Source organism: Ochotona curzoniae, unplaced genomic scaffold (assembly GCF_017591425.1).
Source record: "Ochotona curzoniae isolate NIBS_2020 unplaced genomic scaffold, NIBS_Ocur_1.0 scaffold_3208, whole genome shotgun sequence".
In the NCBI taxonomy this organism is placed as follows: domain Eukaryota; kingdom Metazoa; phylum Chordata; class Mammalia; order Lagomorpha; family Ochotonidae; genus Ochotona; species Ochotona curzoniae.
This window is the reverse complement of record NW_024467106.1, coordinates 61,632,535-61,649,150: the sequence shown is the minus strand read 5'-3', so window position 1 is coordinate 61,649,150 and position 16,616 is coordinate 61,632,535. Positions and strand designations below refer to the sequence as shown.

Here is a 16,616-nt window from a genome sequence, read left to right as displayed (position 1 = left end):
TCAAGCTATGCATTTTTGACAGGAAAACTCTAGGAGTGATGTGCTCTTTTTTTTTCCTAAGATTTATTTATTTTTATTGGAAAGTCAGATTTATAGAGAGAAGGAAACACAGAGAGGAAGATCTTCCGTCCAATGGCTCACTTCCCAAGTGAGCGCAACAGCTGGTGCTGAACCGATCTAAAACCAGGAGCCAGAAACTTCCTCTAGGTCTCCCACACGGGTGCAGGGTCCCAAAGCCTTGGGCCGTCCTCAAAGCCTTGTGGCTTTCCCAGGCCACAAGCAGGGAGCTGGATGGGAAGTGGGGCTGCCGGGATTAGAACCGGCGCCCATATAGGATCCCGGCACGTTCAAAGTAAGGACTTTAGTCACTCACTAGGCCACCACGCCAGGCCCGAGGTGATGTGTTCTTAATGGTACATCTAGTCAAGATACAAATATTGTTATTTTGTGTGATTGTTTTTCCTCTAACGACATACTGAACCGGTCTTCCTGTTTTGAACCCCAGGCCACCTACCTGTGTAAGTGCTTGAGGCTGCTATTTCAAGTTCCCTTTCTAGTACCCTTTTAAGTGTCCTTATTGCTGGAATTTTGCTTTGCTGACTTGATTTTCAGGCTCCCAGTGTCTGCCAGATGTAGTTCATCTGTCTGATTAAAGCTTCTTTTTTTTTTTTTCTCTTAAATATGTATCCTTGTAAAAATAACTTCATTAGGAGCAGGTGTTGAGCCTAGCAGTTAAGATGCCTGCTGGGATGCCTGAATCCTGTGTTGGGATGCCTGGATTTGAGCTCTGGCTCCAGATCCATCCTCCTCTTAATGCAGCAAGCGATGGCTCAGGTAGCTGAGTTCCTGCCACTGGTGTGGGGTACTGCAGTTGACCTCCTTTCCTGGCTGTGGGCTTTTGCGGGCACTTGGTTAGTGAGCCAACAGATGGGAACTCTGTTGTCTCTCTCAAAAATAAATAAGAACTAGGATTGTGGCATAAAGAGGTAGGTATGCGCTTGCAATACCAGCATCCCATATCAGATCACGTGTTCAAGGCAGTGGAATATGACTCATTCATGCTTTTAACTGCACAGAGTGTCTTATTCTTAGAACTGGCATTGCAGCACAAAGGGTTAAGCTGGCATCCTGTCTGCGTGCCAGTTCAAGGCCCGCTTGCTCCACTTCATCTCCACCTCCCTGCTCATGTAGCTGGAAATCAACAAAAGGTGAAGGCCCAAGTACTTGGGCATCTGCTGTCCTTCCGGGAATCCTGGACAGAGTTCCGGGCTCCTGGCATCGGCCTAGCCCACAACCAGTAAATTGAAAAGTGAGCTGGTAGATTGAAAAATCTTTCACTCTAGTTCTCTTTTCTCATCTTTCTGTTGCACTTTCAAATAAATACATAAGTAAATCTTAAAAAAATAACTTCATTAGCAAAACTACATGCCTGTGAAGTCAGAAGTATTTCTTGACAGGTGGGGTTTAGCTTGGGAAAGGATATGAAGGAAGCTTACGAGAGACTAGGAAATTCTGTGTTTTGAGTGGGATAGTAATTGCATTGGCAAACATGTATAAAAATTGAGCAGGGCCTGGTGTGGTGGCCTAGCAGCTAAAGTCCTCATCTTGAACGCACTGGGATCCCATATGAGCGCCGGTTCTAATCCTGGCAGCTCTACTTCCCATCCAGCTCCACTTCCCATCCAGCTTGTGGCCTGGGAAAGCAGTCAAGGACGGCCCAAAGCCTTGGGACCCTGCATCCATATGGGAGACCTGGAGGAAGTTCCTGGCTCCTGGCTTCAGTTCGGTTCAGCACCAGCACTTGCAGTCACTTAGGGAGTGACTCAGTAGATGGAAGATCTTCCTCTCTGTCTCTCCTCCTCTCTGTATATCTGACTTTCCAATAAAAATAAAATAAATCTTTTAAAAAATTATTGAGCAATATACTTTAAAATATAACTTATAAAAAAAGATTTATTTGAAAGTTATTTGAGAGAGAGAAAGAAAAAAGATAATTTTTTATCTGCTAGTTCATTCTCTAAATTGCCATAACAAAACTAGGCACCTGGGGCCCAGCACAATGGCCTAATGGCTAAAGTCCTCTTCTTGCAACCTTTGGGATCCCATATGGGCGCCAATTTTTATACCAGCTGCTCCAATTCCCATCCAGCTCCCTGCTCGTTGCCTGGGAAAGCAGCAGAGGATGACGCAAAGCCTTGGGACTCTACACCTGTGTAGGAGAGCCAGAAAAATCTCCTGGCTTCAGATTGGCACAGCTTTGGTCTTTGTGACCACTTGGGGAATAAACCAGTGGGTGGAAGACCTTTCTCTCTGTCTCTCCTCCTCTCTGTAAATTTGATTTTCCAGTAAAGTAAAAAAGTCTTACAAACAAACAAAGCAGGAACCTGGAATTTTGTGCAAGTCTCCTACATGGGTGGGAGGGACCCAAGTTCTTGGGCCATGTTTGACTGCTTTTCCAGGAGCATTTCCGAGGAGGTGGATCAGAAGTGGCACAGCCAGGATTTAAGCCCATGTCCCTAAGGGATGTCAGCACGCAGCCAGTAGCTTAACCCCAGCCCTTAAGAATAGGCCATTTTATGCATTTAAATGTGTGCATATTATACCTCAAAGATGTGGTTTATCACCGTCATTTTAGTGAAATTTTGAGAGTATGGTACAGGTACATGTGTTGAAACAATGAAAAATCTAATTTGGGGGCAGCATCATCACATAGCAGATTAAGCTGTTGCCTGTCTTGCCGCCATCCTGCGTGGGTGCCAGTTCATGACCTGGCTACCTGGCTGCTCCATTTCAGATCCTGCTGTTTGCCAGAGCACCTGGGAAAAAAGTGAAGATGGCCCATGTGATTGCACTCTGCTTTTACATGGGGGACCCTGAAGAAGCTCAGGGCTCCTGGCTTTGGCCTGGCTGTGTGGCCATTTGAGGCGTGAATCAGCAGATTCTCTGTCCTTTCCCTATAATTTTCGTTTTCAAATAAATAACAACATCTAGTAGTTAATATAATTCACAAACTTGGGCCCAGCGCCATGGCCTCGCAGTTGAAGTCCTCACCTTGAACACACCGGGATCCCATATAGGCATGGGTTCTGATCCCAGCAGTTCCACTTCCCATCTAGCTCCTTGCTTCTGGCCTGGGAAAGCAGTCGAGGACGGCCCAAAGCCTTGGAGTCCTGCACCTGCATGGGAAACCTGGAGGAAGTTCCTGGCTCCTGGCTTCAGTCGGCGCAGTACCAGCCGTTGCGCTCACTTGGGGAGTGAATCATCGGGTGGAAGATCTTCCTCTCTGTCTCTCCTCCTCTCTGTATATCTGACTTTGTAATAAGAGTAAATAAATCTTTAAAAAAAATATATATATATATATATATATAATTCACTAACTTGCCTAGGGTTTTCTATAAGCTTTTATGTTCTGAGGAAGAACAAAATTTATGTATTTACACAAATATGTATTTCTTATAATAAACATTGGCATGACTGAACTAAATAGTGCAAATTGTTACAGATTATATTTTGCAAGGATAATTTGATGCAGAATTCCAAAGTTTTGCATTCAGTTATTAATACAGTGTCACATAAGCATCTCCATGTGGTATGGATTCAAAATTAAGCATATATTTGAACAAAATTGTTCTTTGTAAACAGAATTTTAAAAATTATTATCATTTTATGATACAGTTCCATAGGCCTCGGGATTTCCATTCTCCACATCCCAAATCCCCTCCCCCCGCTAAGTTCCCCTATATTATTACTAAAGAGAATTTTAATTTTTCTGATTTGCAGGTATAAAGAAAGTTGTACAGAAATACAGACTATCAGGGAATTGCCACGTGGTTACATTTCAACTGGAGTTTCGGGTCCTGGAAATTCAGGTAAATTAAGCAGCTTGTTGTGAGATGTTTCTGCCATGAGTGGTTCATCTCATTTAGGAGGAGTTCATGAGCCAGAGCTGCCTTAGAACACATGGATATATAGTGATACCATTAAAATCTTTTGAACTGTAAACACCTCAGCAGTTTCCTATGATTGAGTTGTTCAAGTCTTGGGTGCTTAGGTAGGCCAATGGTGGGGTGCAAGTGGCCTCCCAGTCGGTGGTTGTGAGAACAGTCTTGGATACCCCTGGTTGTTAACTGGTATGCCAACCATCTGTTGTGTATTGGTGATCCGTACCTGCTAAACAAATTTCCTCAACATTTAGAATATTAAAACAACCAAGACTCCTTGCCGTCTGACCCATTTTCTGTGGGGCAGAGATGTGGGAACAGCTCAGCGTGGTGTCTCCTTGTTCAGGGCCCTTGATGAGGTTGTGAGTGGTCAACTGTAACCACAGCCCTCCCCAGGCTGTTTGGGCTAGATGATCCTGCAAGTTGTACTGAACTCCTGAGACACAACCCACAGAAGATGGCTTTGGCTAAGACTGTCATAAAAGATCAGGAAACAGAAAATAATAAAGCACCCAGAATGGTAACATGTAGCCCCTTTGGCCATCTGGTTGTAAGAAGAGTGGGGTCTGGGCCAATTAGAGCCGACTTAGGCTGGGCACGTTGCTTGGATGGCAGAGAGCAGTTTCAACTGGTCGGCGTTGCCAGCATGCCCTGCAAGGTATGTATACAGAGACGAGACGTGTGACGGAGGAGGCAGACTGCCTTAGTCTCAGCTCTTCAGATAACAAATGGATTTGGAGCAGTTGTCACATTGGCACACCGAATGCTCTCCCATGGGCAGGCATCTCTTGGTGGACCACGCCTACAGCCCAAAGGAAGTTCCACAGTAAGCGTGTGAGCCAGGCGTGTTCCTGAGAATTTCTACCATCCAATTAACATTGTCTGGCACTGTTCAGAGGTGCTTGTAACATGCGGCCTGGATTTCTCAGTTTCTGCTATGGTGTTCATCTCTTTCCCAGTTGTTCTGGGTTATCTGGAGAGAAGTTAGAATGTGAACATGTTAATCTGATCCTTTGGAGACTGGTAAATCAACTGCAGAGAGAAAGCCTGTCTGGACTGAAGGTGTACGGTGCTAAGGGATTGTTTGGTATGCCTGTATTGGGCAAGTGTTGACTACAGTGTTTGAACTTCATTTAAGACTCACATTGTGATCTCTTATGGAACAAATCAAGCAATGATTTGCCATCCTGAGATCAAGTTGAAGCAGACTTCAACAGTGTTTTTAGTTCATATTCTGATCCTCTTACCACCAAATTATTTGCAAGCTTGATGATTAAATGTTAATGGCCTGAAGTTAACACTGTTTGCTTATGGGCTGCATGTATTACAATTATTTGAGCTGTGTGTGGTGGAACTGCTCCCATTGGCTACACTAAATCAGTGATGACCATATTAGCATTTTTGACATCAGAGAAGGCTAATCTCTTCGAGGGATACTTTCTAAAAGTTCCACACCCATCATCTTCACTTACATTTTATAGCAAGATATGCTAAAAATTTAGTATTCATTATACTAGCCGTGTGACCATTGAAAACTGGGGCAAGAAGAAAGTGCAAGTATTGGGTTCTTTTTTTAAAATACTAAATTCATGTTGTTTTGATGATTACATAGTTGGGAGAGATGCATGCTCATGTGGCGCTCCAATTAAAGTTGGGAGCGTCGAGGAGTGGGGGAAACTGGATGAGACAGCTGTCTCCAATCTCCTTTTTCATTCTGGAAGCAGGAAAGTGGAGAGAAGGGGGAGAGGGAGCCACTCCCAGCAACCCAACCACATCAGTTCCCAGGAATCGGGAAGGCCACTGTTGTCCTCCAAGGTTCCCCAATATAGAGCAAATGCAGAAGGTACTGCTTAAGTGGTTTTGATAGTTCTGAGATGCTGCTGATTTCATTGCTCCAAGATTGAGGCAATCCTTCCAAATTCCATTAACTGATATAGTCCCCCTTAGAGTCTCCATTCGCCCAGATACTTGTCTGGGAGAGCTGTCCAATTTGTTCTGCCTGCACTGGTCTTAGATGTCTTCTGCAGGCCTCAATGAACTGGATACCATATCCCCCATGTGCATCTGGACTTGCTGTCCACTACACAGGCCTCAGCAACTGCAGAGACCACAGATCCTATGATTTTCACTGTGGTTGGAATTACACGTTCAGTGATCTAGTTAGGGGGGAATCCCCCAAAGAAACCTGGAGATGACCCAGAATTGACTCCTGTGTGTGCCTGCTGGTATGGGGTCCATCACCCACACCAGCCTTATTTACACCCTGGTAGTTGCTGTCACCTGGTCAGTTCTGTCCCCAGCCCCATCTCATACCAAACCAATGGATGCTACAGCCCAGCCTAACTTCCCACCACACACTCTGCCATCATGTATACCGGCAGGAACTGCAGCCTGGTCAGAGCAACCCCCCAGTAACCCGCCACCAGCCCTGGTTCCTATGCTTGCCAATTTGTATACCAGACTAATGCAGACAGTTCCATATCCCAGTCAGCTGTTTTCATATCAATGGACACTGGAGCCTAGCTCAACCCAACTGACCCCAGTATCCAGCCCACACTTACACTGGTGGGTGCCACCACCTGTGCAGCTAGGCGTGCCCACCAGCCCTGGCGCTCATGCTCATCACTGGGAGATGCAGCCCATTAGATTGGTGTCCCTCTAGTGGGGACTGGGACTCTAGGTGTGACGTCTGCACCGAGAAGAACTTTGGGACACAGGGGGTGCACAGGCGAGATGAACCAATCCACACTTTATTGAATTTTTCTGGGCTTGTTATACCAATTTTTTGCAGGACAAACAGGTCAGTAAAAGTTACAAGTTAACTGAACAATGGGATTAGGGGAAACAATCACCAGCCAGTTAAGTAAACATGAGTTACAGGAATCAACACCAGTAAACAAACATCTAACTAGAAAAGGAATCTAACAGAACCTTGTACTCAGATGCTTTTAGGCCACAATCACTAAAGGAAGAGGGAGATAATGAAGACACCTCACACCTCCCTAGAAATGTTAGCCAGCACGGTTTGTCCACAATCCCAGCAGGGAGTCTGCTCCCTGCAGCATTCTCAGTCTGCTGAGAAAGGTTGAGATTCGGAGTCCTCGGGCATCATGATCTGGTCTTTAGTGGGCAGATTTCCACAGTTAAGAAATCTCCACAGAGATGCTCATAGTTTCCTTGCTGGGCCCATTCTCAGCCCTGCATTCTGTACTTCCCAAGTGGTTCTATGCTCTAGTCTGACAGGACTTGCCCCCAGTCCCAGCACTTGCCAGCTGATCCTGAGGCAAAGACCAACAAGCCTGCAATTACTATGGCTCATGCTCGTACCAGTGGATAAGTTTGCTTAGCCAATCCAAGGTATGTTGTCTCCATGCACAGCCTGGGCTCGCCTCCCCATCCTGGATCCTTCATGTACCTGTGGGTGCTGTGGCCCAGTGTAGCATGGCTCACCTCATCTCTACATCCACCAGCGGTTGCTGCAGCCTAACAGCCAAGCCAGCCCCAAGTCACAGCTTTAATGTGAATTAGCTGGTGTTGTGGCCCAACACAGTCCATCCTGGTTCTCATATCTGCCAGTGGGTGCTGTGAACTGGCCCAGCCTGGCCTGCTCTTAGACCTGACCTACACGTATGCCCGCTGGTACTGCATCCTGACTTGTCTGGGTCGCTCCCAGCCTTGGTTTGCGCCCAACCGCAGGGACTGCGTGCATCCTCACCGAGTTCAAGTATTGGATTTTTTTTATTATTTCCACTAGAGGGAGATATTTAGTTGCCAGAAAATTGGGAAGAATTAAATAAAGTTTTATATTTAAAAAAAAAAAGCCTCACTTTATACAATTTGTAGATTTATTTTTGCATTGTGTGTTTTTACTAGTGTAATATTTTAACCAACAGTGACCTTATGCATTACATGTCCATGTTTTTATAAGGAAATGTACTTGAAGAGCTTGATTGCTGGTGTTGGTATAGCTGTGATTGTCAGAGGTGATCAGAAGGTGGACCTCTGGTCCCCAGATTTGCTGTCTGGTGTTGTTGATAATGTAATGTTTGTGGGGCATTGTAAAGGCATCAGAATGAGCATGCATACTGCCAGCCCTCCATAGTCCATGTAGCAAAATCAGACCAGGGCTGGGGAGTTGGGGAGGCAGTTAGGGAAGTGACATCCTTAGTGTGTTGGCATAACCTCTGTTCCTGAAATCCAGTAAAATGAACAGAATTACTCAAGCTTTGGAAAATTTCTTATTGGAGAGTTTCTGATGTTCACAGGCTATAAAAACCTGATTTTTGACATTGGAAACAGATGATTGAAGTCTGTTACAGGATGCATTATGCGAGCAATGTGGATTTTGTAAAGTTAGCAGGAGCCCTTTTGTGTGCCCCTCTGTACCCACAGTCCTTACATGGTGGAGGAGATTGAGAGCAGCAAGCCTAAATTTATGGACCATGGTAGAACGGAAAATATTGCTGAGACTCCCCAGTGGCTTTGAGTCACGCTGTTTATAAACTTCTTCCCCAACCTACCAGCTGAGAAGTGGTGTGGTTAGCACTCCCACAGGCAGGAGAGAAATGGAAAAACCTTATGCACAAGTCAGCTTTCCAGCGGTTGAATGTAATCCCCAACCCACCAAAGGGAAAAAGTAAGAAAAAGAAAGACGTGCCAGTAAATCAGATTTTGTGTTGATGAAAGGCAAACTCTAACATTTACCCACCTCTGTCCTTACTAAAGAGAAGTCCTCCGAGAGTTTTCTTTTACTTTCTGTTAGCTTTTTAAAATCTGTCGAAACGTAACTCACGGACTATGTAATTAATCCATCTAAAGTGCAATCAAGTCACTTTTAGTGTAATTACAGGGTTCTGTAATCATCAACACAGTCAAGCTTAGGACATTTTTTTACTATTTAAAGAAACCTTATAGTTTGTCAAATTTTCCCCACTTTCCTGTACACTATTACATAGTCCTAAGGAAGCAGTAATTTGGTTTTCTTCCTCATTGAATTTTCTTCTTTGCACATCTGATGTACATGGACTCATAAGATCTGATAAATCTGCCTTATTCAACTTGCAAAACATTTTATGAACGTTTGGCTGAATAAATATTCCGTTGAGTGGATATAGTATATTTTATTTATACATTCTCTCACTTGATGGAAATTTTTTTTTATGACAAAGTTACATAGGTTCAGAGATTTTCTCTTCCACCCTCCTTCTACCACCTCCCCAAGAAGTGGTTGTTTTTACATTTTGGTCATTATATATAATTCTGATAAATATTCATGTGTGAGGTTTTTTTTTTTTTAAGAATGATTTTTATTTGAAAGGCAGATTTTACAGACAGCGAAGGAGAGACTGAGAAGTTCTGTCTGCTGGCTCACTTGCCAGGTGGCCTCCATGACAGGAAGTGAGCTAATCCAAAGCTGGGAGCGAGAGACTTGTTCTGGATCTCCCCTGTGGGTGCAGCTTCCCAGGGATTCGAGTTATTCTCGGCTGCTTTCTCAGGTCATCAACCAAAAAAGCTAGATTGGAAGCAGAGCACCCAGCTCACAAACCGGCACCTGTATGGGACGCTGGCGCCACAAGATGAAGGATTAGCCTGTTGTGGGCCACCTTGCGGGCCCCCACATGCAAGTTTTTTTTTTTTTTTTTTTTTATTATTGTTGCTTACATTGTATTATGTAGTACAGCTCCATAGGCGCTGGGGATTCCCCCCACCCCTCCCACACCCCTCCCCCCATGGTGGATTCCTCCACCTTGTTGCATAACCATAGATCAAGTTCAGTTGAGATTCATTGCTTGCAAACACATGCCTAGCATAAAGTTCCGTGTCCTATTGTCCAGATAAGTTCAGTGGCCTCTTGGGGAGACCTTCTATGGTCTGAAGATAGGTCTAACAGAGTAAAGATCCGGTCAGTTAAAAGCCCCAACAAGGCCTCAGTATCATTATACAACATTATGGAATTAATTGACATAGTATTGGGTAAACAATATGTTAAAAATAATGCAAGTTCCATTCTTCGAGACATCTGGGTTGAGACAGTATCAATGACAGGTTCAAAAAATAACAAACAACCAAACAAAAATTACACGTTAAATCAAGGCAAACATGTGGTATCTAATCTTTTGGGATTCACTCATTTCCCTTAGCATTATAGTTTCCAGTTGTGCCCATTTAGCCACAAAGAACTGCATTTTGTTTTTTTTAATAGCTGAGTAGTATTCCATGGAGTAGATGAACCAAAGCTTTCTTATCCAATCTTCTGCTGATGGGCATTTTGGTTGCTTCCATGTTTTTGCAATTACTGATTGTGCTGCAATGAACATAGGGATGCATGTTGGTTTGTCGTAAAACAGGTGTTTTGGATATATTCCTAGGAGTGCTATTGCTGGGTCATATGGTATGCAGATTTTGAGTTGTTTGAGTGTTCTCCAGACTGATTTCCATAGAGGCTGTACCAATTTGCAGCTCCACCAGCAGTGGAGTAGGGTTCCCTTTTCCCCGCATCCTCGCCAGCAGGCGTCGTTGGTGTTCTTGTTTATGTGGGCCAATCTTGCTGGTGTTAGGTGGTACCTCATCGATGTTTTAATTTGGATTTCCCTTATTGCTAGGGAGCTGGAACATTTTTTCATATGTTTGTTTGCCATTTGGATTTGTTCCTTTGTGAAATGTTTGCCCATTTCCCGTGCCCATTTCTTGAGTGGCTTGTTCGTTTTGGTTTTTTGGTTGTTTTGAAGTTCTTTGTATATCCTGGAAATTAGCCCCCTATCGCCTATATCGTGTGCAAAGATCTTCTCCCACTCTGTGGGTTGCTTTTTTACTTTGTTGATTGTTTCCCTTGCTGTACAGAAGCTTCTTAGTTTGATGAGGTCCCATTTGTTTATTCTGTTCTCAACTGCTATTGCTTTTGGTGTCCTTCTTAGAAAGTTGGGACCTACTCCTAGGTCTTGCAGGGTATTTCCTACATTTTCTTGCAAGAGTTTGAAGGTTTCTGGATGTAGGTTTAGGTCTTTTATCCATGTAGATTGGATCTTGGTGTATGGTGATAGATGTGGGTCTATCTTTTTGTTTCTACAGGCTATCAGCCAGTTGTCCCAACAACATTTACTAAAGAGGCCTTCCCACTTGCTTGAGTTGTCATTGGTCTTTTTGTCAAAGATTAATTGGTTGTATTTGTGTGGGTTCCCTTTTGGAGCTTCTATTCTATTCCATTGATCTTCCTTTCTGTCTTTGTGCCAGTACCAGGCTGTTTTGATAACCACTGCTCTATAGTATGTCCAGAGGTCCGGGATTGTGATTCCCCCTGCTAACTTCTTATTTTTCAGGATGGTTCTAGCTATTCGTGGTTTTTTGTGTTTCCAGATGAACTTTTGAATCATTGTATCCAGTTCCGTGAAGAATGTTTTGGGCAATTTGATTGGAATTGCATTGAAAATGTATATTGCTTGTGGCAGTATAGACATTTTAATGATATTGATTTTGCCTATCCAGGAGCACGGGATGTTGTTCCATCTTTTGAGGTTTTGTTCAATTTCCTTTTTAAATAGTTTGTAGTTTTCTTCGAATAGGTCTCCTACGCTTTTGGTTAGATTTATTCCCAAATACTTCATACTTCTCTCTGCTATTTTGAATGGTATCCTGTTGGTTAGATTTTCTTCCATCTTGGTGTTATTTGCGTACACTATGGCTGTTGATTTTCGTTCGTTAATTTTGTACCCCGCCACTCTGCCAAACTCTCGTATAAGTTCTAGCAGTTTCTGTATTGAGTCTCCTGGTTTTTCTATGTATAGGATTATGTCATCTGCATATAGTGAAAGCTTGACTTCTTCGTTTCCTATACGTATGCCTTTGATTTCTTTTTCTTGTCTTATGGCCTCTGCAAGTACCTCTAGGACTATGTTGAATAGCAGTGGTGATAGCGGGCACCCTTGTCTTGTTCCAGATCGCAGTGGGAAGGGTTCTAGCTTTTCTCCATTCAGTATGATACTGGCGTTGGGTTTTTCATAAATTGCTTTGATTATGTTGTGGATTTTCCCGTCTATGCCTACTTTGGCTAGAGTTTTTAGCATGAAGAGGTGTTGGATTTTGTCGAAGGCTTTTTCTGCATCTATTGAAACTATTATGTGGTTCTTGTTTTGCAGTTTTTGGATATGGTTTATAACATTTATGGATTTCCGAATATTGAACCATCCCTGCATTCCAGGGATGAATCCTACTTGATCCGGATGAATGATCTGTCTGATGATTTTTTGAATTCTATTGGCTAGGATTTTGTTGAGAATTTTAGCATCAATGTTCATCAGAGAAATAGGTCTGTAGTTTTCCTTCTCTGATGGTTCTCTGTCCGGTTTTGGGATTAAGGTGATGTTGGCTTCATAGAATGAGTTTGGGAGGGTTGCTTCCTCCTCTATTGTTTTGAAGAGCTTGTAGAGGATTGGGGTTAGTTCTGTTCGGAATGTTTTGTAGAATTCTGTAGTGAAGCCGTCTGGGCCTGGGCTTTTTTTCGTTGGGAGATCCTTGATGACTGTTTCAATCTCTACCTCGGTTATGGGTTTATTTAATTCTGCAGTTGCCTCCGGACTGAGTTTTGGTAGGTGGTGGGAGTCCAAGAACTTTTCTATTTCTTGGTGGTCCTCAAATTTGTGGGAGTACAGTTCTTTGTAGTAATTTCTAATTATTTTCTTAATGATTGCAGTGTCTGTTGTTATGTTGCCTTTTTCATCTTTAATGCTATTGATTCTCACTTTCTCTTGTTTTTTTTTGGTCAATCGGGCCAGTGGAGTGTCTATTTTGTTTATTTTCTCAAAAAACCAACTTTTTGATTTGTTGATTTTATGTATAGTTTTTTTGATTTCTATTTGGTTTATCTCCTCCCTTGTTTTGATGATTTCTTGTTTCCTATTGTGCGTGGGACTCTTCTGCTGCTGTTTTTCCAGATCCTGGAGGTGTGAGGTTAGTTCCTGTATTTGGCGTCTTTCTTGGGCCTTGACATGCGCTCCGATTGCGATGAATCTACCTCGTAGCACTGCTTTGGCAGTGTCCCACAAGTTTTGGAATGTTGTATCAGAGTTTTCATTGGTTTCCATAAATTTTTTGATCTCATCTTTAATTTCTTCTCTGACCCATTGTTCGTTTAATAGCATATTGTTCAATTTCCAAGAGTGCCTATACTTCCTGGGGAGTTTTGAGTTGTTGATTTCCAGTTTCATCCCATGGTGGTCTGAGAGGGTACATGGTATGATACTAATGTTTTGGAAGTTGTTTAGATTCGCTTTATGTCCTATCATGTGGTCGATTCTGGAGAAGGTGCCATGCACCGCTGAGAAGAAGGTATAGTCTGTGGCCTTAGGATAAAAAGTTCTATATATGTCTACTAAGTCCAGTTGTTCTATTGTTTGTGTGAGCTCTGTTGTTTCTTTGTTGAGTTTTTGTTTCGTAGACCGGTCCATTGTTGTTAGAGGTGTGTTGAGATCGCCTACAAGAATTGTGCGGGTGTCTATGTCTTCCCTTAAGTCTGTAAGTAATTGCTTTACGTAAGTAGGTGCATTAAGATTCGGTGCATAAACATTAATGATGGTGATTGCTTCTTGATGGATCTTTCCTTTCACCAGTATAAAATGGCCTTCCCTGTCTCTTTTGATGTTAGTTAGAATGAAATCTATCTCGTCTGAAATTAGGATAGCTACCCCAGCTTTTTTTTCTCGTCTATTGGCGTGAAATATCTTTTTCCATCCCTTCACTTTCAGTTTCTTTGCATCCTTTCTGGTTAGATGCGTTTCTTGTAGGCAACAGATGGTTGGGTCTTGTTTGATGATCCATTCTATTAATCTCTGTCTTTTGATTGGTGAATTTAGACCATTTGTGTTGAGAGTTAAAATTGAGAGGTTGCAATTTTGTCCTGCCATGTGATTGTGTTGTGTGTGTGTTGTTGCCTATGTAATTGTCTTGTTCGTGTGGCCTTTAGTTTGGAGACCTTCTTATTTGCCAACTTTGTTTGTGATTTGCCTCCTTTTTGTCCGGGACTAGCGCATTTCTAAGGAGACTTTGCAGAGCTGGTTTTGTGTAGACATATTCTTCTAGTTTTTCTTTGCTATTGAAGTATCTGATTTCGTTCTCATATACAAATGAGATCTTTGCTGGGTAGATTATTTTTGGTTGACAGTTGTTTTGTTTCAGGACTTGGAAGATCTTTGTCCATTCTCTCCTTGCTTGTAGGGTCTCTTCGGAGAAGTCAGCAGTGATTCTGATGGGTTTTCCCCTGTATGTGATCTTTTCTCTACTTCGTACTTGTCTCAGGATTCCTTCTTTGTCTTCATTGGAGTAGAACTTGAGCACCGTGTGTCTGGGTGAAGATCTCTTTGGATCATATCTGTTGGGAGTTCTCTGTCCATCCTGTATGCGGGGTGGATTCGTGTTCCAAGTGTTTTGGAAGTTTTCCTGTATAATTTCATCAAGCACTGCTTGCATCCCAGATTCTCTTTCTACTCCCTCGGGGAGGCCGATGATCCGAATATTCAATTTTCTAAGGTAATCTTTCATCTCTTGCATCATTTTATTAGTTTTGCTGAGGTTTGTCTCCAGCTGTTTAATTCGCTGGGCACCTTCATTTTGTGTGTCTTCTGTGTCAGAGATCCTTTCCTCTGCCGCATTTATTCTGTTGATGAGGCTTTCAATCTTATTATCTTGGGCATCCAGTTTGGTTTTGATTTGTTGTATTTCGGTGATTATGCGGTTCTGGAAGTCTTCCAGCTTTGTGTCCACGTCTCTGAGAAATTTTAGCATTATTTTCATCAATTCCTTTGCTGGTAACACGTCCATGTCTTCATCTCGTATCGTCGATATTGATAATGGCTTTTGGCCCTTGTTTGGTGGGGTGCTGGCTCTTTCATCTGGAGCACAACTCTTTCTGGTGGTTTTTCCCATTGCGTTGGTGTATTCTGGTGGGGCAAATGGACCCGTGTGTTGAGGGGCCGTCAGGTGCTTTCCTGTAGAGATTGGAGCCTGCAGGCGTGGTGTTGCCAGGCGTGGTAGTTTTCAAGGCACCGTTGGTGCGTTCTCAGGGCCCGGGGCTGTAGAGCACCACCTTGGGGGCCCAGTGGATTCCAGGCACACTCTGGGCACCTCTTCTACAGGTGTGACACCCCAGGGCGTGGAGGGATGGAGGCGCTCTCTGGGTGTGCCCCCTGCACGGGAATCCACAGGGCTTAGAAGGTTTTATGTGCTTTCTCCCTGCGTTCTCCGTGTCAGGGACTGCAGGGTCTTTCAGAGCCCACCTGGTGCGTCTCCCACACACGGGACTGTGGGTGAGGCACTTTCCAGGCGTGGCTCTTGTGCAGTGAATCCACCACTCGTGGTGTGTGGGTGTTCAGAGCCCCTGCTCCCGTGTGGCTCCCCCACACAGGCCCTTAGCGGAGGAGTGGCCCAGGCGCCCTGTTATAATGACTTCACGGCAGGTTCGCACCGTGTGAGTATGGTGCTGGAGTTTTCAGAGCTCTCCTGGTGGGTCGCCCACACTCAGAACTGCGGGATGGTAGGCGAGGAGTGAGCAGTTCACTCTATGGGAGTGGTACCTGCGTGTCAGGGACACACAGCGCTACACTTCCCAAATCTCAGAGGTCTCCTGACACCTGACACCTGCGCTGCGGAGGCGGCTGCTGCAGGCGGGGCCGCCCAGTCCGCTCGGTGCAGCGTTCAGAGTCCTCCCGGTCCTCCACCAGGCGGGGTGTGGGGGACTCCAGACCCTTGCCAGCTGTCTCTGCGCACCGAGCCGCACTGGCCCCCTCAGCGCAAGAACAACCGAGGCGCCTTCCCAGGGCCCCTTCAGCCACCAACACCACTGAGCGTAGTTCCCAAGGCCAAGACCCGACAGTTTCAGGCTGCCTGCCCCGCGATCTCAGAGGCTGTAACCTCAGCAGGGGTCGAGGAATGCGAAGGCTGCCACGTCAACCCCCCCCCCCCCCCCCCCCCCCCCCGCTCACCAAACGTCCGGCCGCTGCAGTCTGCCTCCGCCGCTGTTGAGGGCCTCCCGCCGGGGACGATCCCCCTGATCTCCCCGCCCACATGCAAGTTTTGAAGTGGACATGTGCTCGCTCTTTAAGGTTTATCATTTGTTTGAAAGGCAGAGTGACAGAGGGAGAAAGAGAACGAGGGCAAGAGCTTCCATTGCTGATTCACTAAAAGACCGCAAGAGCCAGGGCTGAGCCGAGCTGAATCCAGGAGCCCAGAACATCACCCACATTGCCCACGCTGCTCGCAGGTCTCTGCCTTCTGCTTCCCCAGGTTCAGTAACAGGGCTCTGACTCAGAAACTGGCGCTCTGATGTGGGGTGCCGATATTTTAAGTGGCAGATTAATTTGCTATGCCACAACACAAGTCCCATGTTTTTATTTTTCTTAACTATATAAATAGAAGTGGGATTACTGGGTTAATTAAAACTACTAGATGATGGCTTCCTAAAAAATTGTTAACGCAAGTGGAGACTTACATAGAGGAAAGACAGAAAGATCTTCCATCTACTGGTTCACTCCCCAAATGACCACAGTGGTCGGAGCCAAGCCTGGCCAGGAGCCTGGAGCCTCTTCTGCTTCTCCCAAGTGGGTACAGGGTCTCAAAGCCTTGGGCTGTCCTCCATTGCTTTCCCGGACCAGAAGGAGCTGGATAGAAAATGGAGCAGCTATGCTCGCT

At 44.6% G+C, this 16,616-nt stretch overlaps 1 protein-coding gene across 1 annotated transcript in view; it reads left to right on the top strand.

Annotated features, from left to right (window-relative positions):
• LOC121145000 (centromere protein P) overlaps positions 1–16,616 on the top strand; it is a 221,490-nt gene that overhangs the window by 6,074 nt on the left and 198,800 nt on the right. Inside the window, exon 3 of the mRNA XM_040963626.1 lies at positions 3,781–3,869. Coding sequence (XP_040819560.1) covers positions 3,781–3,869 — 89 coding nt within the window. The remainder of the gene's footprint in view (positions 1–3,780; positions 3,870–16,616) is intronic.